The 25,948-nt window shown below is 39.4% G+C and overlaps 1 protein-coding gene across 3 annotated transcripts in view; it reads right to left on the bottom strand.

Annotated features, from left to right (window-relative positions):
* COL5A2 (collagen type V alpha 2 chain) overlaps positions 1 to 25,948 on the bottom strand; it is a 128,105-nt gene that overhangs the window by 77,738 nt on the left and 24,419 nt on the right. Inside the window, exon 1 of one of the 3 annotated variants that reach the window (XM_063162538.1) lies at positions 18,900 to 19,480. The exons of 1 other annotated variant lie outside the window; for it this stretch is intronic. In XM_063162538.1, coding sequence (XP_063018608.1) covers positions 18,900 to 19,002 — 103 coding nt within the window. In that variant the 5' untranslated portion in view covers positions 19,003 to 19,480. Of the gene's footprint in view, positions 1 to 18,899; positions 19,481 to 25,948 lie in introns of those variants that run through there. One more of the 3 variants, XM_063162539.1, reaches the window with a different exon arrangement.

Here is a 25,948-nt window from a genome sequence, read left to right as displayed (position 1 = left end):
AGCAGAAGGATTTCATCTCAGGTACCTCAGAGTGCAATACCTGGACCACTGGAAAAAAAACAGCTGCAGTGTAATACATGGAAAGGCAATTATGGAAACCAATGTGATGCCAAGTTACTAAGCATTATCAAATAAGTTCTCCTGCCAACTATAGGAGACAGCTTTAATCCAGAGCTATAAAAATAAACACCCCAGCCCACAAAGATTAACAGTATTTCCTGCCTTTCTGCACTGGCTACAAAATATTTTGATTGCACTTCTGTCAGAATCTAATGGAAGTATAGAAAATGCTTGTCAGAATGGAATCTTAGAAATCTGATGTCAGTGTCATATTTCATACTTCTGTTTTCCCAAACTGTGCTTATCAACTGGGGGGAAAAAGGAGGGAAGAGAGTTATTTAGAGAAACAAAGAAACATATCTCATCCCATTATAATTAGTCATTAAATACAATAGCATGTCAAGTCATTACTTTTTTTTTTGTATGTTTTCTTGATTATTTTCATTCTGGAACACAAGGCATAATATTAACCAATACACAATATTAAACAATGACTTAAATTCAACCACATTGCTTACCAAGTTCTGAGACAGTTCCAGAGAACACCAAATAGCACAGAAACTGAAGGTCTTTAAAAAACAGAAAATCTCTAAGTTTTAATTGAAATCTGTGCTGATTTAGCACAAGGATGAAAGAAAGGCATGCTTTCCTTTTCCCCTTTATTTTCCTCTCAGTTGTCCCCAACAATCCAGTGCTGCTGTGTGATGCTGCAAAGAAAGAAACCAGTGAAAAAACAAATGTCTCCTCTCAACATGGGGCTCGACTCTTCCCCCACCTGAGTTTCACAGGTTGTGAATTCTCTGGCTCCATGTTCATTTTTCTTGTTTACATAATTTTTGAATCAATTCAGCATACTGGAAACATCCATGGTAGTGCTCTAGCAAGGACAGGGATCTTCCTGGCTCTAGGGGACAACAGTTACAGATGTTGTGAAAGAGATGGGGAGTGCTTATCTCAGTGTATTAAGGATTACTTACACATGGACATCAGTTACGAAATTCTCCTATGGTAAAAAGTCTGATTTCTAAGCACATTTTTGTCTAGCAATTAAATTTGCTGACATAAAAAGCTTAATTTTTCCTAACAAGTTAAATTTGTTTTATACTATTTTCTGCCTCTTTTTTGAGAATACAGTTTGACCAGAAAATAAAGAAATTTTAAAGCATAAGTTATTCCTAGACTTTTCCATAAAAATTGGGGGGGAAAAAAAAGTAATATCTCACTATGCCAACATTCACAAAGCCTCACTTTTCTTTTTAAGTGATACACTCTAATATTCATTCAGCAACATAGTCAATGCTTTTCTTACTTGTGCCCCACATATGCATACACAGATTTGTTCACACACACTTCAGCATTTGCCCCAGTCTATTAAGAAGAGCTCTGTAGCAATCAGGACATTTCTATATTTCCAGGAGATAACATGATCTCAAGAACTTTAAATGTTCACTTATCTGGATATTAATCTTATCAGTTGCTTTTCTTCCTGACTTAACATACAGAAAAGAACAATAAGGAATAATTTGCCTAATTTTATTCATTTCAGTGGACCACAAGGTTGATGATATCCCAATGCTTTATTTAAATAACAAAACATTTCAGTCAGGAGGAGACAAACAAGCCTCCTACAGTTATGTTTAGGTAGTACTATTAATAGTTTTACTGATATCACAGAATCTAAGGCAACACTTGCAGTACTAACAAGGACTTGCCCAACTCCTGAGGGACCAGGCAAAAAGATCTGCTCCTCCCTTAAGACATTTACAATGGTATCAGTGAAAATACTAAGTTAACTACTTCTGAGCAGGAATTAACACACTGAAACGTGTCTGTTTCCTTCCGGTGCAACATCGCGTGGTACCTGAAATGGCATGCACTGATCACTCAACACAAGGCCATAGCAGGGCCCAACTTCTCACCCAGGAGGGAAGAAAAGCTGTTTTTCATGTTCTCCAATTAGGAAAAAGAACTCTTACAGTAACATCACAACAACTGAATGAGGCCCTAATCCAAACCTTAATTCAAGCTTTTCAGGGCTGTGTTGGATGAGAACCCAAAAAGTAGCCAACAACAGCTTCTTACATTTTCAGTTGTTTTTCCAGTTTAGAAGTGTGTGTGCATTGTGGGAGTTTCCTAGCCTGGAGGTTAGGAAATATTTCCAAATTCATGCATGTCCTTTACATGCAAGCTAAGCTTAGTAAGGATAAGAATTTCATTGTATGACTGCTAATGATGATCAGCATTAGCTATACACACCACAAGAAATACCACAATAGGATCTCATCAGTCATTAATACATTATATTTTACAGACAACGTGGTCAAACACAGAACATGGGGCACACCTGGTTTCTGGATTATCTTACAGACCTTTAGCTTGAGTAAATTGTTCCACTGAAGTAGCAGTAGCCCTGTAATTTACACCAGATGAAGACCTATTCTAAGATCTGCCCCTTCCAAACAGAAATGTCAGGAGAGTAAGTCAAATGATCTGACTTGACAGTACATTTTTTTCATGCATTAGTAACCTAAGTATGAAATTGCCATTAAGGGAAAAATATACTGCAAAATTATTTGGTGTTGAAAACCAACTCTAGAGAACCCACTGCAGATGTGACCTTGGTTCAGCACCGCTCTAAAAAGGCTTTCAGAGACATCCTGGGTGGGACTTGGCTGCCAACACAGCACCTTGAAACCCAGAAAACCCAGACTGGTGCTGAGTTTTCTTTGGGGGATAAGGGGGTTGGGTTTTTAGTGTGGGGTTTGGGTTTGGGGTTTTTTGAGGCAATCAGATCCAGAGACAACTGCTGTCCCGTGGAAGCATCTTGTTCCAATCTCCCTGACTAATGTGTACTGAGGATCCCATTTGTATATCTCCATCTACCCAAGCATGGCAGTAGCCAACAATCCTTGGGTTTAGTGCCAAAAATAATGTTAGTGTATATTCTGTTAGTGAAGTCAGAACAGCCATCTAGAAAGAACCATGGAGACAGAACCAGGACTGAAATTAGATATCACACCAGCCTCTCCCCAAAATTAATAATCTACCATTAATGTCAAATTATTACTTTACGTTACCACAATTCAAGTATGGCCTTTGACAGAAGTTTAATTGCTGGGAAATTTCTATCAAGTGTCAGTGGCTAAGAATATAAGTTCTAAACAAATATTTCTAAAGAAACTAAGACAATCTTACACTAACAGTTTATGATCATAAAAGTTAAACACAATCTATTCCCTTGTCCGCTGGAGAAATGAATGAAAGCAGACCCAGCCATTAATTGGGTTTTTAATCATAGTTATGCTCGGATGAGATTTTGCACTCGAAATCTGAGACTTGGAGCACACACTGAAATGTCTGCAGCATGCATCAATGACCTTTTGCAACTGAGTTCTGGTATTGAAACAGGACTTTTCAAATGTCCCAGCATGATCAGTTCTAGGGGCTTGGTCCAGATCCAAAACTCTGGGCTTGTTTAATAAGGAGATTCCAGGCAGCCCACAGCTGACCCTGGGCAGCCACACTGGAGCTCCAGTTTGCTGACGTGGACAAGCTCTGTGCTGGGGACTGAGTAGGTCCAGATGCTCCTTCTCTCTTCAGAAAGGAAATTATAGTCTATAGAAGAGGAGCTTGGCACAGCCAGCTTTCTAAACTAGGAAATTTCATGATCTGTTGGAATATATTAAAATGTACATTTTTAACTCCAACAGAGACATAGCTTGTCTCTGGAAAAAATGTTTGATAGGAGCAGAGTTAGAAGGCTAAGGGAATGCAAGGCATTGGATGATTTCATTACCCCTAAGCTAAGGCAGTTGGCAAACATGGGTATGGTTTACTGCTTTTCTGCCTTTTTTGTTATGAATTGTATGAATAATTGATGGCAGGTTGCCTAGAGCCTGGGATAGGCCTCCTTCATGAAAAGCTGAAGTAAACAAATGGTGGCTTGCCCTTATTTTACTGGTTCTGTGTCAAATTCAGGAATTACAAAGATTGGCTTGGCATTTAAAGGTACCAGCCTAAAAGAAGGCAGCAGGCTCATCACACACAGAGGCAGCCTGGATGTCACCTCAGGATCAGCTCCTGGGTCTTAGCACTGACATCAGGCCCAACCTCTTCTGGTGAAAGGGAGAAATTTCTAAGCAATTTTCCAAAGACCATTGTTTATCAAACTCTGAATTTACACTACATACTGCAGACCAGAGGAAAAACAAATAAAACATATGAAACAATAAAAAACATGTGAACAAATAAAACCTGGGAGCTGCATGATGAAAATAAAAAAAAAAAGTTTCACTCATCATTTTCTCAGCCAAAATTTTTCTTGTACAAATAAACCTATAAATATCAGATTCAAATAAAGTGTTTATCATCTCAGTTATACACAAAATCTGCACAGGTGGCTCTCCTTCAAACTATTTCAGTGAATAGTATTTTCATTACATGAAAAATATCTAAGGTTAGTAGTTCAGTGCCAAGCATATCAGAATCAAATTTCCACTTGACAATCTTCTTGGTTGTGAAAATAAAACTTCACTGTTCAAAATATTAACTTGAAATTAATCACTTTTCTTACCTTCGTGCTGATCTATAAAGGCAAACAATGAAAGTGTACATGTTTATTCTGTTTTTCCCAATGTAGGAATCAACTTGGAATTATAATTAGGATCAGCAGTCAAGCACTGGTTTTCCGTTTGTTTCACAAATGGGAATTGATACATATTAAAGAAACTAGTTCTCCCTTTTTACCCTCAAAGTAATTAATCTACAGCAAAAACAAACTTGGAGTGAATATATGTGTTTCTGTCATGGCGCAGAATTGAGGGAAGGCACAGCATGAGGGAAGCATAACTAACCATGCATTTCCCATAAATGCTATGTAATTTCAACTTAACTGCACTGTAAGCACTATAAAGCCCCTCCATGAAGTAAATTTTCTGTGCACACCTCATTGCTGTGGCTGCCTGGATTTATGTAATTGAGAACAGTTTCAGGTCAATTTGGAAAAAGGCCTCATTGATCATTGGCAAGCTGTCTCTGAAAAGAATACACTCTGAGGAGCCCAGTGCTAAAGGCACAGAGACAGAAGAGCCAATTGGTAAGGTACTGGTGACTGCTTTATTCAGAACAAAAATACCCTTGAGAATCTCTCAAGGACGATAAATTAAATCCCAGATGCACACCTGGAAATAAACACTGAAAGCACAGAATAGCACTGATGTCAATCATCCACCTGACTACAGGAGCATCTTCTTTCAAACAGGACAGAACATAAAAATGTCTAACAGTCTTTTGCAAAACATCCTCCTGCAACTGAGCTACACAATTGAGTATTCCTGCCATTTCAGTGTCAAACCAAAGAGACCAGGAAAGCTTATACTACTGCCTCAGAAATGCACTGCACAGGAGCCAGGCTATGCTTCACACAGGCTCCAGAACAGGCTTTACAAATGTACTCCCTTTCAATCAGGCCTCAAAAGCACCTGATGCCCTGGTACCATCTTCCCTAATACTAACTTCTAATGAAAATAGGTAACACCTTAAGCTGAGTGGGGATTTTTCCTACACAACAACTGATTAATTTCAGGTAATTGCTGAACTATTCACATGTTAGGAAAATAGAGAATTTAAATGCCCAATGAATTAAGCAGAATTGCAAAGTCGGTTTTGGATCAAAAAGAGCTGCAATATGTTTCAGTTTTTTCTGCTCTCTGTTCTGTTTTTATACTCTTATGCAGACTGCATAACATATAGACCAGCCTGCTCAAGACATCATCAAATTTTTCCTTTTTATTAGAAAAGGAATATTCATGCTCTGACAAAACAGTCCACATTAGAGTCCATACTAATTCCACTTCTTTCTGCAGAAAGTTTCTCTGAGTAAACACAGTCTAAAGCCCTGGTGCAACACATGCCATGAGCTTTAGTCACATACGACATGCCAGAAATTTCACAGGCTACAAAAACCTGCATTTTGCAAGCATGTCAGACTCTTCCTTGTATAGCTCTGAGTGTGCTAACACAGGTACTGGAAAACTCATTATGCATTTAGCTGGACTAAAAGGAGAACATTACCCTTCAGGCACTTTGCATGAAGACAATCTCATTTCCAAAACCAGATCTGTCTGGTTGCCTCCTACAAGTTTCCCACAGGATGGGAATTTAAAAAAAAAAAAAAAGACAACAACCAACAAGAAAAGTAGTGTAAGCTAGAACAGCAAAAATGGTATTTTGAAGAAATACATTGTGTTCTTTAGTAGTACATCTATCATTAGAGATATTATTTAGATCTGCAATTTCTTGCAGCCTCAAATCTCCTACTGGGCTACAAAAATGTATAGCAGAGAATGGCACACGCCAACATCACCCTCAGGGTCAGGGGCTATGCTTAGTTCATTAAGACTTGAAAGGAACATTTTAGATGCCTGAAGATATTGTGCTGCATTGCACAAAAATATAATTGCTGTAATAACCTATAAGTGACACAGCAGATGATTTTTCTTTTTCATATATGTATTCCTGAAACATTCTATTCTATTCCTAAGCAAACTGAAGATAAGCTTTTCAGTGCAACAGAGGCTAATGTCAGCCAGAACCACTTGCAATTTTTTTTATTAAACTTGCCTCAACCAGGCTTGTCCTATACCATTTGTTGATGTCTTCTCAGAGCAAGGCAAGCAGTACAAGAAGCATTGCTTTAACAGGACACAGAAAGGGAAAGAGAAGCTTCTTCTGCATTAGCTCTGAAATCCCTTGTAAATCTTCATCCTCCTTATGGTAAATAACTCCAGGAGGAAGGAGGGAAAAAAAAAACCCTATGCCCATCCCCCCAAAAAAATCTAACAAACTTATATCACCCTGTGAAAAAATCTTGCCTTGTGCCTCCTGAGATAATTACAAAAGAACCAGGTCAAAGCAAGATCTAGCTTCAAACTTCACAGTTTGTTAGATATCAAAAGGGCTCATTATTATTAGCTATTTGTCTTGCCTGATTCTGACAAAATGTCCTAAAGCTCACTCTGCCATTTCAATAAATAGTTACAATTCAAGACAAAAGCAAAAGCCAGAGGATCAGTGCGCTGGTATTTACATCTCATTGTGAGCTGCATTCCATTGTATAAACAAGTTACTTAGAATTTTCTAAGTCATGCAAACTTCAAGGAGGAATTTCAGTCTTTCAGCCTCCGGAAGGGAGGAGATTTAAGGGGAAAAAAAAAAGAGAGAGAGAGAGAAAGTACATGCACACAGGAATAGCCATCTCAGGAGGAAATAAAATCTACTTTGGGGTAAAAAAATAATTCTGATTTTTTGGTTTTGGTGACTGGAAGAATAAGGTGGCAGTTGTGACAAACTAAAACCTAACTTTAGTAGAAGCATATCCTTTTGCTAAAGCAGATCTGTGCTTTCACAGCACTCCAGATCTGTGCTTTCAAAGTAAACAGCTGAAACTCAGAGGATGAACCACTCCATTAATCCTAGCCAGACTCAGATTTATATGATTATGCAGGGAGATAACAGATAACATTAAAGCCAGACCTTTTTTCTTGCGTGAGGGTGGAAACCAAAGGACAAACTGGGTAAAGGTCTTTAAATGTGGGCTCAGCACAGCCCATACATGTACTGTAATACCCTACAGTAAGTGCTGCACAGCCTCTCCCAGCTGTGTCCAAGAGCAAAGCCCCGAGGACATCATTTGATGAAGCTGCACATTTCCAGGACCTATACTCCTGCATCCTAAGACCACACCAGCTAATGTGACTATTAGTGAATACTAAATCTGGGTAACAATACTATTTAAGAGTGCTTTCACTCCAACTCATATTTCAGCCCACAGACCAGCTTTAGCTCAAAAGCAGTGCTGTATTTCAGCTATATTTGCAGACTCCTTTTCAGGAGTTTAAACATTTAACCAATAGGGTAAGTAGACTTAAAATAAAAAAAAAAAAAAAAGAAAGAAAGAAAAAAAGCAGCCCAGGCAGAATGCTTTACTCCTTTTCTCAAGAGAACTCTACTTGGCAGGTAGTACCAATGATGTAACTTGGGCTTTGAATGCAGGGATGTGGATGCAGCCATGAAGAGCAGCAGCAGAGTTGTGCTCACTTCCCTGGCATTTTGAAATTGCATGTCAGAAATTGCTCAGGTGTGATTCCAGCCCCAGTAAAAGAAAGGCAGGGTACCATCACACCAGAAAGTTTCCTCTAGTGTCATTGAGTCAACACTCACACGCATTTACAGGACTCAGACTAGGCCACAGCTGTATCCTGTTAGAAAACAGGACCATGGGAGAATCTCCTCTCCAGCAGTCACATTCCCTTCTGCTATCATCACTCCAGCCTAGGGGTCCCAAAGCATTCTTCCAGACCGAGCTAGAGATCAGGATGTTGGTAGCATCAAATGCCAAGTCACTCTCCAGACTAAGGCATGCTGAAGTCTGTCCAAATCTTAAGCCTTTACTGAATCATGTAGCTTCATGTCAAATTTACCAGAAGTTCATCTATTACATTAAGCATTATTAGGCACACAGATTATCTTGAGAACCCCAAAAGCCTTGACTTCCATGTTCTTCTGTAAATGTATATCTGAGATGATGCAAGAACCTTTAATATGTCAGATTTGAGCATAAAGCAAACTCAAACCAAAACCACCGAGATTCCCTTGGTTTCCAGTGAAACCAGAAACTGGGCTGTTTTTCTGTACTGATGTTTACTGATGACAGGAAGCCAAATCACGTGAGTTTGTGCAAAAATGTCAGTATAACTGATAGAAGTTATTTAAGATAGCTATTTGATTTGAGATAACTCACTGCTGCATCATTTCACCTAATCAAATCTTACTTCAGCTTAACAGATCCTGAAGCTTGCTGCCCTCTTTTAAAAGAAAAACTGAAACAACTAAATTTTTCATTCATTAAGGAGCGAAAAAAAAAGGTATAAGTTGTCTCATTACAATAAATAAGACTATTCATGAGCCTCAAGTTAGGTTCTAAACAACTCTCCTGAAAGGGAGATTTAAATTACCAAATATTTACTTTCAATGTTCATTACATTCAAACACAAAAAAATAAACTGTCTGTAAAATAGATAAATTCCATACTGCAGAGGTTTCCTAGGAAACCAGGAAAGGCTCAAAGAAACAGAGAACAGCTGGAGGGGAAAAAAAAATCCAACCCCAAGAACTAAGTGCTCCATACCCTCATTTTAAAAACCACGAGAATGATATCACTAACATTAAAGCAGTGCCTTTTACCCTGGTTGGCCCTGGCACTCTTCATAAGGGCAAACATCCACAGCCTAAAGAGATCAAGATTTAGCTCTTCTCTCCCCGTGATCTCACCTTGCTCTCCTCTCCAAAAAACAACAACAAACCAAACCAAGAACTGTGAGTGTTTTTGCTAAAATGTGGTAAGGCTGTAGTGCTGGCATGTATGCTAAAAAGGACAGCCAGCCCCAGAGAGGTGCCTACTGAAACCTTACAGCAAGCAGGTGATTCACTAGCCAGAGATTTCTTTGCTGAGGAGCCAGATTCTACTTCTGAAACCAGCCAGCTATTCAACATGAAAATCCATGCCATTCCAGAGCTGTATTATTAGCACAATGACTCAGTATGTATATTACAGTAGTACCCTAAGGCTACATTTGATATCAAGGATGCTTTGTGCTCTGCACTGCACAAATTCATAGGAAGGCCCTGCACTTTACAGAGAAAATATAAAATCAAAGTATGCCAAAGTTATTCAAGCTCAGTGTCCAGGTTTAGATGGAATTTTCTATCACTACAAAAAAAAAAAAAAAAGGTAAAATAACTTGTCTAACCTCATAACCTCAGTCCTAATTTTTGAAGTAGGCTCCCAGCACTCTGCCAGGCACTGCTATAATTCCAAGATTCAGTGTGGTGACAGCAGCCATACTGTCATGTTGGCTCTTCCTTCCCCACATGGCTCCATTTTCCATGTTCTGCTCTGCTTGTCACCAGGCTCAATGCCTTTGACATCAGGTTCCTCCCTGCCTTTGTTGCTGCCAATACATGTTCCAGTCCTTTCTGCCTCTTGCCAAAGCAAGCATTAAACATCTGGAAATCATCCTCCATTACTTTCTCCAGCGAGGTGCATCTGCCTTGCACTGTAGTTCCCATACAGTGAAAAGATACCACACTCACATACATCTGTAAAATCTACAGATGTATGTAGATTTTACATAAAAATCTACATACAAAAATCTAACACACCATATTTCAAACCACTTTAATCTTTATCCTGCAGTAAGTTACAAACATGCTATTTTCTTTAAAGATATAAGTATATACACTGGGGATCTTTACAGACCACAACACTCCTGATTCCAGAGAGTTCTAAAGTACAGTTATTTACTCTTAGGATTGTGTTCTCTTCCTCTCATGTGAAATCTTTTTAGTATTAGAAATCAACAGGTTTTCAATGCATGCATTATGTGTGCTGGTGTGGGAAGTTTAAGGGTAAAAGAAGTCACTCCAATGGAAAATTAATACAGAGGAAAAGAGATAACACTTTTTTCCTTTGCACTTTTTCCACTATGTAGGAGTAGAAAATGCAGGCTATTTCCACCCATTTTCCACAGCCCAAAGTCACAACAGGACAATGACCCCTCAGTTGTATGGAGCTGAGGGCTCCTCGAGAGGTCCAAGCCCCATCACACTCCCAACCCCCCTCTGGAAGTTCTTGCCTCTTGTTCCCTTCCTCTTCTGTTCTCAGAGCTTTGGGCACACTGAGGATTATTCAGAAGAATTTCAGGAAGCCTCCAGGAGCCTTTGAGGAGTGAGATAACCCAGCTACTCAATGGTATCTTTCCTACCAAGAGGCTCATCACTGATATAAGCAAGAAAGCCAAAAATAGATCATACTTGGTTTTAAAAACCCAGAACTTTATTGGTTTATTGATTATATCACTTGTCAACAATAATTAAAATTCATAATCTGGATGAAATAAATTCAGGGTAATTTGATTTTTCTGAAATAGCATAGATGGCTTAAAGATGACTAAATCATCCTCAGTATTTGGAAAATGAGACACTCCAGCTGAAGAAAAAAACTCCTACTTTAAAGTAGACAGAAAATAAGTCATAAATAACTGTCACAGGATAGCAATCACTATTCAGCACATTTTTATTAGATCTGAAGATTTGATAGAACACTGTATAGAAAGTATTTGTGAAAAGCTGAGTGTAAACCAGCTTCTGTTTACTGCTTCTGCTTTAAATTTTTCCTTAAATATTTTTTCTTTATCTACCGGGACAGGAGACATGAGATTTCAGACTAGATAGTGATTTAATATCAATCAAGCTGGTCTATGATTTCTTGAGAGAGAACTGCTTTAAACAAAATGCTCCCTCAACATAACCTCTGAGTATCTACAATGATACAGCTGGCCCAAGACAGCTCTCCTCAAACGAGGAACAGTTTCCTTCTGACTTTTAGCTGAATTTTCACTATCATTTTAATGTGAAGCAATAATCTTGGAGCAACTGGGCCAGGACAAACTCGCAAATTGGCAGAAGGTAGGTTTAGATTAGATACTAGAAAGAAATTCTCTCCTGTGTGTTGGAACAGGTTGCTAAGAGGAGCTGTGGCTGCCCCATCCATAGAAGTGTCCAAGGCCAGGTTGGATGGGGCTTGGAGCAAGCTGGTGTAGTGGAAAGTGTCCCTGCCCATGGCAGGGGGTGAAACATGATGGGCTTCAAGGCCCCTACCAGCCCGAACAGTTCTGTTGATGACTCTTCCTTTTTCTCCCTCAATCTCTTCCTACACTACACGGCCATTGTGCCCATATTCCTGCACTTCAGTGGTCAGCTTGCTGAAGGGGGCTGGCAAGCACTTAATGACCAAAGAATACTTGGAGAAGATACTGTATGGACCTTCTCTGCCAGACATCTCCTGCTCAGCAGGGAGCAGACCTCAGGGACACAGTTTACTCTTCTGTTCTTACTCTAAATGAGTTCATGTCCAAAGCTCTGAATTCCTGCCAGCAGTATCAGAGTCGTTGTTTGTGTTTCTATTCAGCCACATTATCCAAAGAACAAGGGCACAAAGATTCAAATTAATTCTTTAGTCCTCCCATGCTACTGCTGCATAGTCCAAAGGCTATAAATGAAAAGTAGTGAAGACACAAACCTCCATGAAAGCTTTTCAGTATGAAAACAACTTCATTATATCACTCTCCCAGCAATACTGCTCACACAGAGCTGCAGAAAAATGCAAATTCTCCAAATTTCCAATCAAGTTTCAGCTGGTAGCAACGTGGCCAAGGAACAACCTTAGGACAGCTCTCCAAAGACAAGACCTATCTTCAGCAGCAGATACAAACAGAATCCCGAGGGTGTGCATGAATAGAAGTTCCCTGAACAGGGAGCATCCCACCACTGGCCCTCTGACAATCATTCTTAGTCTTGGTGCTTATATAACACATGACCTTTCTGCAGCAAATGCGGGCGGGATAGTGGAATAATGGAATTGTTTCTCACTGCAGAATAAAAGGCAGCACAGCAGGCTATGAAAAATGTATGTTGCTTACTAAGGAGAGATAATTGTAAGCAATGGTTTGGATATTTTAATTACCACAGAATCAAGGCTTTATCATCATTCAAAGCTTCCAGCACATTACTGTTTTCATAATTATAAATCAAATTATAAAATAACCATTTATATTAAAATAATTACGTTACTTCCTATAGTCAGTAGCACTGGTTTATCCTACTGTTTTAATAATAATAAATCAAATTATAAAATAACCATTTATATTAAAATAATTATGTTACTTCCTATAGTCAGTACCACTGGTTTATCCTTTCTTGTAGTTCAGGAACAGCACTAACTCTTCAAATTTCTCTAAATTTAAGCTAGGAAAAGCACAGAATCACAGAACAATCCATGACCAAAAAAAAAGTATCTAGAGAAATGGTATTATTCGTACATACACAATGCAATGATTACATAAAAGACATAAATAATACATGATGCCACCCCCTGGGGTAACTCTGTTCCTCTAAGCATTACATGACTGCCATAGTTAAGAGCCATTTTTATCCAGCTTGAAAGCACCTGGTTTCTCATTTTATACCATGGAAAGAAATACATTTTCTTCATTAAACTTGGAATTAATGCATCCTACTTTCCAGCTCAAATCATACCTGACCCTCTGCACATGACAGCCTCACCAGGGCATTCAAGGACGGTTGAACAAGGTGGGTCTGTTGCAGCTTGAGATTTCAGGCAGTGCAACAATCCTTCCTCGTGCTCTGAAAGTTCAAACTCCAAGAAGCCTTTGTCAAAAACTGAAATTCCAAGTTAATCTGATTAATTTATTCATTTTACATTAAAGGATACTTGGGTTTGCCTTGTTGGTTGTATAAAGAATGGGGGGTTTGTCTACACAATAAACTGAATTGCAAGTCCAGTCTCTCTTCCCTGACCCAACTGAGAAATCCACTGGAATAATTTATTCTTTCTAAGAAGAATTTCTGAGAAAATTATATCATCAGGACTTTACACACAAAAATGTGCAGGGTCACAATGACAAACATAAGTGAAACAGTGCACATATAAGGATAGATCACATGCCTCCAGCTGGAATTTCGAGTATTTTTTATTACTTTGTTATTTCTTGGCACTGAGTTTGTTGCCTTTCTCTGTATATGGAAAAATAGTTGTATACAGGCCATGAACATCTGCTCAGTTTTCTTAAAGGATTATATTGTTGCATCAAGATCTGCCCTTGCAGTTCCTGCTTCCCTGCATATACACACAAGAATCTGTGTTTCTTTTCTGAAAAAACACCAAAATCCAAGTTGTGTCCAGTTGGCCGCTTTTACTTCTAACCACAGAAAAATCATAACTTACAGTTTACCTGGATAGTAAACACAACTTCAATCCAGAAGTTGTTCCTAAGCAGGGTTTCCTAGGAGCATTTATCACCAGTCAAGGGATTTGATAGATATTTCTTTATTTCTGAAAACTTCTAAAGCATTAGCAAGTTAAAAAATATGTATTTTTATCCAACTTACATTTAACTATTGTTAAACAGGACTGATCCTACATGTATTGCACGAACAAATCAAGCTGATAGAATATTATCACACTGAAACAAATTGCAAGGAGGAAAAGACCTCACCAAGAAATGAAGACTGAGCATGTTAAAACATGAGTCATGAAATGACCATTCAGTTTCTATGGCAATAATCCATATTTGTAAACATCAGGGAGAAAAAATGCCTGCACTAACAAACACAGCATGCAATTATTCTTCAATCACAATGAATTTTCCAAAAAACTACAAGTTAATGCAAATAGTTCAACATGACCCTCAATTTTATGTATTCCATAATTTTGAGCAAAGTTTTGCTCAGGTTGAACAGAAGGAATCCTCTCGAGGAGTCTTCTTGTAGAAATTTCTGTGTAGAGTATCCTTCCCACACTTTTATAGTCAGGAAAGTCAACCCCAAATTTTCTAATTCAATGAGTTAGTCCCCATAGAATTACAACTTTGTCTAATAGATACTAGATTCCTATTTGCTGCTTGTTTAGAGTTATATTAATTCCTATTTTTGAATTATTTACTATGCTTAAACCCCCAAACACATATACCTACATGCACACATATGCAGGTTTTCTCACTAAGAAAGCAGAGGTACAGACATAATCTGGGGATTTCGAACTTTTTGGCGGAAAAAAGAATCAATACAGCATAACCAGGGGATTATCATTTGCATTTACATACATAACCAGGTGCAGCCAGCATGGGTTTATGAAAAGCAGGTCTTGCTTGACCAGCCTTATCTTCTTTTATTGTGACCCACTTATGGGATGAGGAAAAGGCTGGGATGTTGTCTACCTGAAACTTAGTAAAGCTTTGGTCACTTTTTCCAAGGCATTCCCCTGGAGAAATTGGCTGCTCATGGCTTGGATGGGTACACTGTCCAATGGGTAAAGAACTGCCTGGATGGCCAAGCCCTCAGACTGGTGATGAATGGAGTTAAACCCAGCTGGTATCTGGTCACCAGTGGTGTTCCCCAGGGCTCAGTATTGGGCCCAGTTCTGTTCAACATCTTTGCCAATGATCTGCCTGCGGAGATCACAGCAAGTTCACAGCCAGCACCAAGCTGAGCTGGAGCATCAATCTGCTGAAGTAGTGCTGTGCAAACAGTTGGGTTCAATGATCTTAAGGGTCTTTTCCAACCTAAACTATAATTCTGTAACTCTAAGTATTATCTGATCCTCACTAAAATTGTGACAATTGTAAAAACAGAGGTGCTTTTCCTCTTTCATATAGAATCATACAATATCATTCTTCTTAGAAGCTGGACATAGATAAAAGACCCATAAAATCTAAAGAAGCATTTGGCACAAATACTCAATAATTTTCTTACTTTCTCACAGGTACAGAGGATTTTCACTTGTCATCTTATTCCCAACACTTGCCCCATTATTGGGACTGTGCAATGTAACAAGGTCTTATCTCCCCTAAAGATAGTATCAGATAATGCACACAGTTAACAGCCCCCATTCCAGCAGCTGAGCTGCCTGTGTCTCCAAAGTGAGTCCAATCTCCTGTCTCCCTTGCATGGTTTCCAGACAAAATGAAAGACCTTGAGAATCCAAAAAAGGAAAAGAGGATCATTAATCTAAACAGAAAAATTACCTTTTTTTCTTCCTTGTTCACACTATCTAACAAATTAGATATTTTTAAATCAACACCAGGGTTCACACTGATCTCAGCTGAAGGAGGGTTGACACCACAAGAGGTGGACAGGAAAATATAACTCAGACAAAGGCACATTGCAAAAACTGATGAGAACCAAAGGTAAGTATAAGATTGAAGAGAAATATGGGAAATGGTGGCAATAAACCACCACTGCCACACCCACAGGCAATTTGCACAGACATTTCTTCTTGAACAAGGTGATTCCCACAAGTTCAAATCCGATCCAAATGTACTGATTTTCTACTAAAGGTGTGTTTCTAATTTATTTTTAAAAAACTTTTACCCTCCCAAGGGGATGGGAAAGGGTCCCAGAAGCACATCCTGCTTCTGCTAGTAGTTCCCTCTATGCCAAGCCCTAGGGAAAGAGGAAGGACTGTAGAGTTGTGTGGAAAACCCTGCATGAAAGGTTCAGAGCTTTCAGGTATTCGGCACTTAAACAGCACAAAATTTCAGTCACCTCCTGGGCACTTTCTGATCCTGTTGCATTTCTGAACTAAACCAAGTCTCTACAAAGAAATTAAAACCAGGATCTTTTAGCCCTTCTAGGATTTTGCAGCACTGACCTTATTGATAAATAACTTTTAAAAAGGCACATTTAACCAGTCTCAAAATGACCAATTTTGCTGTAATAGTCTGGTTTTCACATTTTTACATGCATTTTAAGCACGGGCACCATGTAGCACTACCAGCCAAGTGCTCTTGAGCAGAACAGATCAATCTGCAAGGGTTTCAAGAGGAAAAAAAATAATAAAGAAACTGGCATAACTTAAAAGCACAGGAATGATAATTGGTAAAGGAATGGTAATTGACAAAAAGGTAAGCAGTTTGTTTGGTTTGAAGCATTACAGTTCTTTCATTAAGGATTTTAACTATATTATCTGCTTTGTTATATTCAATATCAATCCCCCTTATGATAAATTCTGTAACATACTACCACAAAAGCTATTTCTTTCTGCCACTGCGTCTAAAGTTGACAAGCAGCATTCAATCCTTGTTTTTTCTAGGATTGTCATGAAAAATGGCTGGTACAACACTGGTTTACATCCTTTCTGAAAGTTGATAGATTTTTCTAATCTACACTTCCTGAAGTGCCCTTCTTCCTTTACCAGATATCTCTAATATTTGTTTATCTGGTAGTACCTATATTCAAGTAGTACATAAGTGAATGAGAAATAAAGCAGCTCTACAGACAAAGTCACCTGCAGTAAAATACAATGTTGGCTGATGTTGGACCTCTACACAAATACCAAATCCAAGACAAACTAAGGGTAAAACCTGCCCACTCTTCAGTATTTGTAGGCTTCAATCAGGAACTAAATGAAAGGTGAAATCCCTTTCTTATGCAATTAAACCAGACCAATGTGTAGAATACACCCTACTTCTATCTTCACTGCACCAACCCTCACACCACATTAAAATAGGTCTGGGTTTGGTTTTCTTTTAATATAATGAACATTGGAAAAGGGTCTGCATAGTAGACAAAAGCTATTAATTCTCAAACAGGAAGATGAATAAGTGATGTAAGTGTAAACAGATGTCACTAATTTATTACAACATATTTTGCTCTCTGACTTACCACGTACCTCTCAGTGGCCTCAGCCATCAGCACATAAGAAATACATCCCAGAACCTGTTGCTACATTACTGCCTTATCCCATAATTTCCATCATTCCAAAAATCTAGTAAATGTAATAACCCCACAGAAAACTCATATAAATTTTACAATTTTTCTTAAATAGGCAAAAAGCTATATTTTTTATTAAATGGATACCAAAAATGAAGTCAGTATTTTCACAAGTGTTTTGTTTGGTATTACATATAATTGAAAAATGCATAATATATGCCTCCCTTTATGGCAAGTATATGAATTACACTCAGAAGTTTATATAAAGTGCCCCCTCTATGGGACTTCTCACACAGCTGTGCACGGGTAGGACAGTCTCATTTTGCTTTGCAGAACAAAAGTTTCAGAAATATTGCACTGGTTTATTCATCAGGATTTGACTCCTCCTCACTTACGCAATCCAGCGTTTTACCAGAGAGGTTCAGTTACAGAAAAATTAGACTCTTAAAAACTCAGAGGTTCAGTTAAGAAAAATTAGACTCTTAAAAACACACGACAAAGTAAGTGCAAACTGCATTGGAGGGTACATCCTACAATGTGCTGGAATGCCCTACAAAGGGACTTTGTTGGGCACAATTTGGAAAAGAATCCAGTGTTACATATAAGAAGGCTAGGAAGTACGCTCGGGAGTACAATAGCTCCAGAGTGTCCCACCACCAGCCTGCTCACATTTCAGGAAATCAACACCGATCACGACATCCATCCCGACTGATGAAAGAGTACAGTCACTATGCCTTCTCCTGCCCATCAGTGTGTCCCTCGCAGGCACTGCAGTGGCACTAAACACGAAGGGCTACCAAGCAGCCGCAGTCAGTGCAGGGGGGCGGGTGAGGCTCGCAGCCCAGCGCTCCTGCCCGCACGGAGCTCGCCCCGAGCCGCCGCTGCCCCGCTCCGCGGGCGGAGGGGAGGCTCTGTGCCATCCTCGGCGTCAGGCAGCCCCTCCGCAGGAGCCTGGGGGAAAACGAGCCCGAGAAGGAAAGAAAGGAAGATGAAAAGGAAAGGAGGAGGGGGGAGGGGTGAAATAAGGGAGAATCCACGTTTCTGCATTTCTCTAAAACAAAGAATATGAGAAAGCAGATGTAGTTCGGCTCAAACGACTCCACCCTGCGAGGCTTCGCTGTTTACTCTCCCAGCTCGCTTGCCCAGCTGCCCTCCAGCCGCGTCCCAAGCCCTTTCTTTTGTTGGGAACTTCCCAGCGGCCGCAGTCCCTCCGGGACGGGGGGCTCAGCCCGAGCGCCCCGCGGCAGCACTTGGCCTTTGACCGCCCCTCCCGCTCTGCGCCCGCAGCGAGCGCCGCAAACCTCGGCTTTCCGCTCAAAAAGCCAAAGCGCAAACCCCTCTCTGCCCCCTTCGCAATACGTGAAAGCAAAAGTCTTACTCTCCTATCCCAGAGGTTTTCCGCTCCACTTATTAGCCAAAACACACAATAAACACACCGCATGCAAAGAGGGAGATTATGATAATTGTTTCAGAGGTAGAGAGAAACTCACCACCTTCATACTCTTCCACTTCTTGCGCTTTTATAGTTACAAATCGGCCTAATAAAGCAGCGAGGATGAAAAAAGTTCTCGTTTGTACCAAGACTGCCATCATGCCTAGATATTAGACATGTATCCTCCCTGGGCAGCAAAAAGTGCAGAATCGTAAGGTTATTTTAGCACCATGAAGCCAGCTGAGGAGTCGTTCTGCCTTTCCCCATCAGTTCCAGGACAAAGTCTGCGAGCCCTCTTTTCAGCACCAGCTCCAGCGCAGTCTGCAAACACTCCTTTCAGGGGATGCAGCTTTAAATAGGAAGAATGCTGCCTCCACTTTCTTCCTGCCCCTTTTCAGCTCGTTCAGGCTCCTAACCATCCACTCCCTGGCAAGCAACAGTCTGATTGATGGTAAATAACCGAATCAGAGCTGGCTTCACTCTTCCTTGAACTTTTCTCTTTACGAGCACACTTGCGGTATACTTTCCTGCTGCTGTGCAGTGCATGTGCTTTTTCAGGACCATTTATTAAGCGAGCAAAAGCAGAGTTTTAAGAAGCTGTCAGGAAGAGAAAGCTCTGCTTTTCCCACACCCAGCGCACGCTTCCTGGAAATGGAGGGTATAACTCCATTTGGAGCCGATTCCCTTATTAGGAACTGATCGCTTCCAGCACGCCAGCGGAGGATTTCCTCCTCTCCCCTGATAACTGCCCCCTGCCTCGCTGTGTTATCAATCAGGACTCCAGTCCCTTGAGAGGGGCTCACGGAGCTAAAATAAGGCAGCTTGCTTCAGCAACTTAGAAATAAGCCCCCTTCACCCACAGGGAAATAATCATTCTCAAATGAATTCTTTTGCAGACTAATCTTTCCTCGAATGCCTACGTGGTTTATATTTACTGTCCTACCAGTTGGGAATCACTGGAAGATGCTCTACATTTTTAATACCAGAATGCTTGCTCAAACTATCCAAATACCTGCTTTTCTTCTCTGCCCCTGTTCCCTGACAAATCTACCTAAGCCCCAGCCTAGTATTTAGCCCTTAACAATGTGCCTTAATTAGCATTCTAGCGTGAGCACTAAGCAAATCTCTCTTTTGTGGATCACTTGCAACTGGGAGTAGAATGTTAAATTTCTTTCTTCCCACAGTGTTTATGGTCTGCTGAAAGGAAGCTCAGTCACTAATCCCCTCATTAGCTAAGAATGGGGTCATCTATACCTGCTGCAGGGAAATACAGATTCATCTGCTGGAAGATTTTCTGTGTTCAGCTATTTCAGCTTGAGAACAACCCTATTTGAAGTAAACATCTTCACCTGGATTCATAGATTGGAAATTCCCTGGCTAATCACAGGATTATTTAGCACCCTCAGTGATGCAGAATCCTAAAGCCTGTGAAGTTTTCTTCTGTCTCTTCAAAAGACCAGAGTGCCCAGAAGAAGAAAAGTAACCCAGAAAATGGGTTACAGTCCTGCAATGCTACATCAAACCTACTCGAATAGCAAAACCAGAGATGACTGTAAAAATGCACTGAAAGAGAACAACATCAAAGTTCCCTACCCTCTTGCACCAAGCTGTCTTGACACTTTTTTTTTTCCCTGAGGTATTCAAAGATACATTCTGTGATTTCACTCCTAGGAGAGATTCCTACAGTGATATCTAAAAGTTGTCCTTCATATCTAATTCTGCTTTGGTCCCACCACCAAGTTATGCACACAACCGAAACGGATTAACAATAGAATAGCAAAGGGTACAAATTGAATCCATGCCCTTACACTCCCTTACAAATCCATCCTTTTATCATGGTTCTGCACTTAGAGATGGTTTCAGATTCATTACAAGCATCATATGGAATCATTAAGTCTATCATTTTTCATTTAAACAAATTCACTTCCAGGTCCAAGCTATTTGATAGCATTCCACTGGATTTGAGTGAGAGAAAATCTTCAGGTACCACTACTGTGAATTGAGTCAGACCAGGTAATTAAGAGTGGGCAGATAATTAATTCCAAGTATACTCAGAGTCACTTCTCCCTTCTTCCTCTCAACAGGGGAGAAGCCAACATTGCATAGAATAATATTGTATATTTATGCAGCAATTTCTCTCCAGGTTTTTTTTTTCACTTTTTTCCATAGATTTTAGGATTCTGTAAGAACAGAGGAATGTGGAATTTCGCAAATTAGCCCAAGGTCATGGATTCACTAGTAAAGCCTTTTTTGGAGCTCATTTTTTTTCTGTGCCAAGGAAAACTTACACAAGAAGAAAATTCCTTGGGAGGAGAATCCTGGGCCCCAATTCCTGGAGCAGATTCTTCCCCAATCCACCTTCATTGTTATACGTCCAGTTTACAGTATATAACCACACCTAATTTAGTAGACAGAGAGACTGCAGAAGTCATAGGACTGAATCCTCTTTGTCTAGTCCATCTCAGTAGAGGAATAAATGTGGAAAAGCAGGAAACAAAACCAGGCTCTTTCTACCAGTAGGAGACACTTTGAATTCAGGATTGCCTCAGCTACCAATTTGTGGCTGATTACTCACAGGAGATGAAAAAGGGATATGACATAATTTAAAAATCACTTTCTAATAGAATCACAGAAGAGTTAAGGTTGTAAAGGACCTTTATAAGTCATCTAGTCCAAGCCCCCTGCAACAAGAAGGGACATCTTCAAATAGATGAGGCTTCTCAGAGCTCTGTCCAGCCTGACATTGAAGGTTTCCAGACATGGGGCATCCACCACTTCTCTGGGACTCCTTTTCCAGTATTTCATCACTCTTAACATAAAATTCTTCTTTATACCTAGTCTGAACCTACATTCTTTTGGTTTAAAAACATTACCCCTTGTCCAATTGCAACAGACCCTGCCAAAATGTGTGTCCCCATCTTTCCGACAGACCCCCTTTGAGTACTGGCAGGATACTATAAAGTCTCCCCAGAGCCCTCTCCAGGCTGAACAACCCCAACTACTCCAGCCTGTCTTCACAGGGGAGGTGTTTCATGCTTCACATTGGAGCAATCTTCATGTTTTAAGAATTTTTATACAACAGGTAGGGAAACGACAAATCGCAACAGCAAAATCTTCACACAGAAGGAGTGTCTACTCAGTGATCAGCTCTAAAAAGTCTCGATGAAATGAGAGTTCCCCGAAGCTAGGACACTCCTAGAAATGTCAAGATACAATACTCTGAAAAAATATATAACTATATATATATAAATACTCCCTAATATCCTGTTAGCTGCTATTACCTACTTTTAGCTGGTAAGTCAGTACTGTAAGTTATCTGACCTAAAAGTCATATGTAAAATTCAAAATTACTCAAAAGTCAAAGCACATTGTGAGCGATAGATGTGGCTAGGGAATACTCTTATGTAATTGTGAGGACACAGAAATATATTAAAATATAATTCACACACTTAAACCCTTCAAAATCTCAAAGTCAGGGCAGAAAAACCCAATTAGCATCTTCAGATGCATCCGAGCATGCATGCATATGAGCAATTAAAATCCAATCTCCATGAGGGTCTCTCCAGTGGAGTTTAAGAGCCTCTCTCACCTTTCACACTGTTACATACACTGTGACAGCGCTCCTGTTCTAAAATAATCTGTGCCAAGCTGATAGAAAGTATCTTCACATAAATGTGTGAGCCATCTGCTACGTATGAGAACCTGCACCAGTGTTTTAGATCAATATGAAATCAGTGGATTCATGGAAACTGGAAATAAACTCTAGCTGAATTCAAAGGGTATCTGTTCAAAGACAAGCAAGATTTTCAAAAGCAGTGTGGTTTCACCAAAGGGAGCTCACGCCAATGTGAGAGTTGCCATCAAGTTTTATGTAGGCAGTTAAATGCACAGTAAGTGCTGTTTGAAATTTCCACCTTGTATAACTTCTTCGATCACACACTTAGCTTAAAAAAAAAGGCAGGAAATTTCCACACCGTATACTTAACTTGCAAAAATATAGTCCACATAAAATGCTTGCCCTTTCTTGGAATTAACCATTAAAATGAACATGACTGAAATAATATATGAGGGGAAAATAGTTCCACCTTTGAAGTGTGTTCACTTTGCACTTTTAAGACCATTACTGCATGAGGAATCAGTTTCCCCATTTTATACAGGTCTTTCACATAGTAAAAGGAAAGAAAATTCTGCTATTTAAAATGAGAAAATGTAATAGGAAACTACAGAAAAGGGCAAGAATTAAAACAGAGGAATATTATAATACTTTTCAATCATATTTTAAATGGACTAGATTCCAAACTGCACAGCCTCCAAATCATAATCTTCCTGCAGAGAAATCCACAAAAAAACCTAGTATAGGTAGAGATTTAAATAATGCTACACCAGTAACGCTGCTGCCCAGTTGTAGGAGAATATTCCCATCAGCCTTTGAGTAGGAAGGTTTAATAAATGAATTTAAGTCCTAATAGAGGAAAAATATCTTTCTTGGTTGCAAAATACCTTTCTTGGTTGCAAAATACCTTTGTAATGTTGTTTCAGTTTATTTTTAATTTTGGGACACAAGATGATACTTTGCTTTAAAACTACTAGTGAGGAGTCTTGGATTATGTCAGTCACCATAAATAGGCTTTTGCTATGAGGAACTCCAAACCCAGTAAGTTCAATAAGTTATTGGCACTGGCAGCCCTTCCTTTAGAATGTCTCAATTTAATTAAACTCAACATTAGTCTAAGCAAAAAAGTCAAGGAATTAATTAGGAAAATAATTAGGGTAAGTCTTGCATGAAGTCCTCTGAAAATTATACTTATTCTTTACCTAGAACAGGAAAAACAGCATCATTATTTTATTCCTTATTACAAATTCATTGTCAAGCTGGCTTCTGTCTGCCTAAGAATTTAAACTGATTAAGTGAGAACATAAAAGGATCACAGCAAGCTACCCACCTAAGTGGCAAGGGCAAATGCTAATCTGTAATTCAAATGGGTCCCAGCCAATGGCCTTCACTGGTTTTCCTAATATTTAATTAATTTACCTGAGAACCCTAAGATAGCTTACTTTGTTCTGTTTCACTGACTGAAAGTCCCTGCAAAAGGAGTTAAAGACCTTTGCAACAAGCATATTCATAAGGCAAATATTTTTTCTGACCTAGCAAATCACTTTAACCAATGGGACTGTAAAGAAAGAATTTGGCTGAAACTTTATCTTTAACTCTATTCTCTTGTGGGCATAAGCTTGTTATAAAATGTTGAGACTCAGGATTACTTAATCCCCACCACTAAACTTTATCCACAGTTTTAAAATAGTATTATTTCATTTTCATTCTTCTATTTTAAAATTCATGTCCAAGACTATGAAGAATTACTTTGTCTTAACATTTCAGACCACTGAACTATGCTTTAATACGCTCAGTGCAGCCCCAAGCACAAAATGAGGCATTTGGTAACTTGTCATCATGTCCCAGTATAACACAACTTGTCTTCAAGAAAAAAAACCCACTGTATCTGTATTTGAGAGTTTAAATTGTGTAAACTAAGGACATGATTAAAATCTTATGTATTGATTTCTTCCATGGTTGTTTAAGTTTTGTATCTGTTGCTGTATATTTAAACAAATGTGAATTTTAATTTAAAATTTAAATTGCTGCAGGTTTCACATATTCAGAAATATTACAGCATTTATTCTCACAATGTAAGAAGCATCAATGACCCCACTGAAAGAACAGGAGCTCAATTAAATTCATTGCCCATGCTCCTATCTAAAATCTCATGCAGATGGAGTCCTGTAGTCACCTGTATTAATGTGCAAGGTATGGACCTAAGAGTGTTTCAGCTTGGGTAAGAAAAGAGCCCATGGTTTCCATTTTGGTCTCATGGAGTAACATCCCATTGGCCAAATGGGATGTGACTCCATGAGACCAAAAGTATCAGGCTGTGACCAAAGTATAGTAAATATCCCAGCCAATTGTTTTCCCTATCATTACACTCTTATTTTAAAGCATTGATCTTCAGCCTTAGAATTGAATTTGCAGAACATCCAAAGCTGATGGAGTCATCTGCTTGAAGCCTGGGCAATAAAACATTTAAGTTTATAGCAACATTCTTACCAACCATAACATGAGAAAGAAGTTCAGAATGCAGTCCTACAAACCACATTGCTCCCAAGTTACATCTGATTTCCTAGCAAAATAAAAATGCTGAGAAGCCTGTACACTACAAGCCAATTAACAGAGCTGGCCTACAGATGTGACTGGAGAATGGCTAAAGCAGCTCCAGGAGGGACTTTGGTGATTACCAAGCCAGTCACAGAACACATATGTTAAATTAATCTTAGAGAAAAGTACATACATAATGGTCCAAGGAAACTTAGTTACTGATCAAGCTCTACAGAGTAGGTTTCCAAGTAAGACAAACCCCAAGGTGACCAAATGCACCGGAATGTGTGTGAGCTCAAACTGAGACTTTGTCAGCCGTTGCTTTGGGCCTGAGCCTGCCGCCTGCAGGGAGCTATGGGGGAACCACCCTGGGTGGCCTGCAGAAGGGAGTGTCCTGAGCAGATGGGGCACTGTGCAAGCCAAAAGTGGAGACAGGTCCAGGGAGTGTCTTCTCTCACAGGGAAAGGGCCACTAAAATAAGGAATATATTTTTCCCCCCTAAAAATCCCACATTTATCACTACATCCATATGAAACAAAGTGCCTGTGACTTTACACATATTATAAAGCAGGACTGAAGGGATCCATTTACACAGGATATTGTTTCCCATGTAAAAAAAACCTTAGCAGATGTTTAGAGAATGTTCAGTATCTATAGACACATTTGGACAACATTCTCAGGCACATGGTGGGATTCTTGGGGTGTGCTATGCTTGGCCATGAGTTGGATGATTATGATGGATCCCTTCCAACTCAACATATTCTATGATATAATGCCCTATACTAAATATACATTTTCCAAAAAAACCACAATTTTAAACATGTTGGTTTTTGATCTGGATAGGTGAAGCGCCTTTGATTCCACTTACTTACCATTTAAAATTGGGAAAGGCCTCAGCTCCATTGACAAAAGGAACTTAGCTTGCTCAGCATCTTACTGGAATTTCTCAGATTTCT

Source organism: Melospiza melodia, chromosome 8, assembly GCF_035770615.1.
Source record: "Melospiza melodia melodia isolate bMelMel2 chromosome 8, bMelMel2.pri, whole genome shotgun sequence".
Classification (NCBI taxonomy): domain Eukaryota; kingdom Metazoa; phylum Chordata; class Aves; order Passeriformes; family Passerellidae; genus Melospiza; species Melospiza melodia.
Note: the sequence above shows the minus strand (reverse complement) of the source record. Positions and strands in the feature narration are given on the sequence as shown.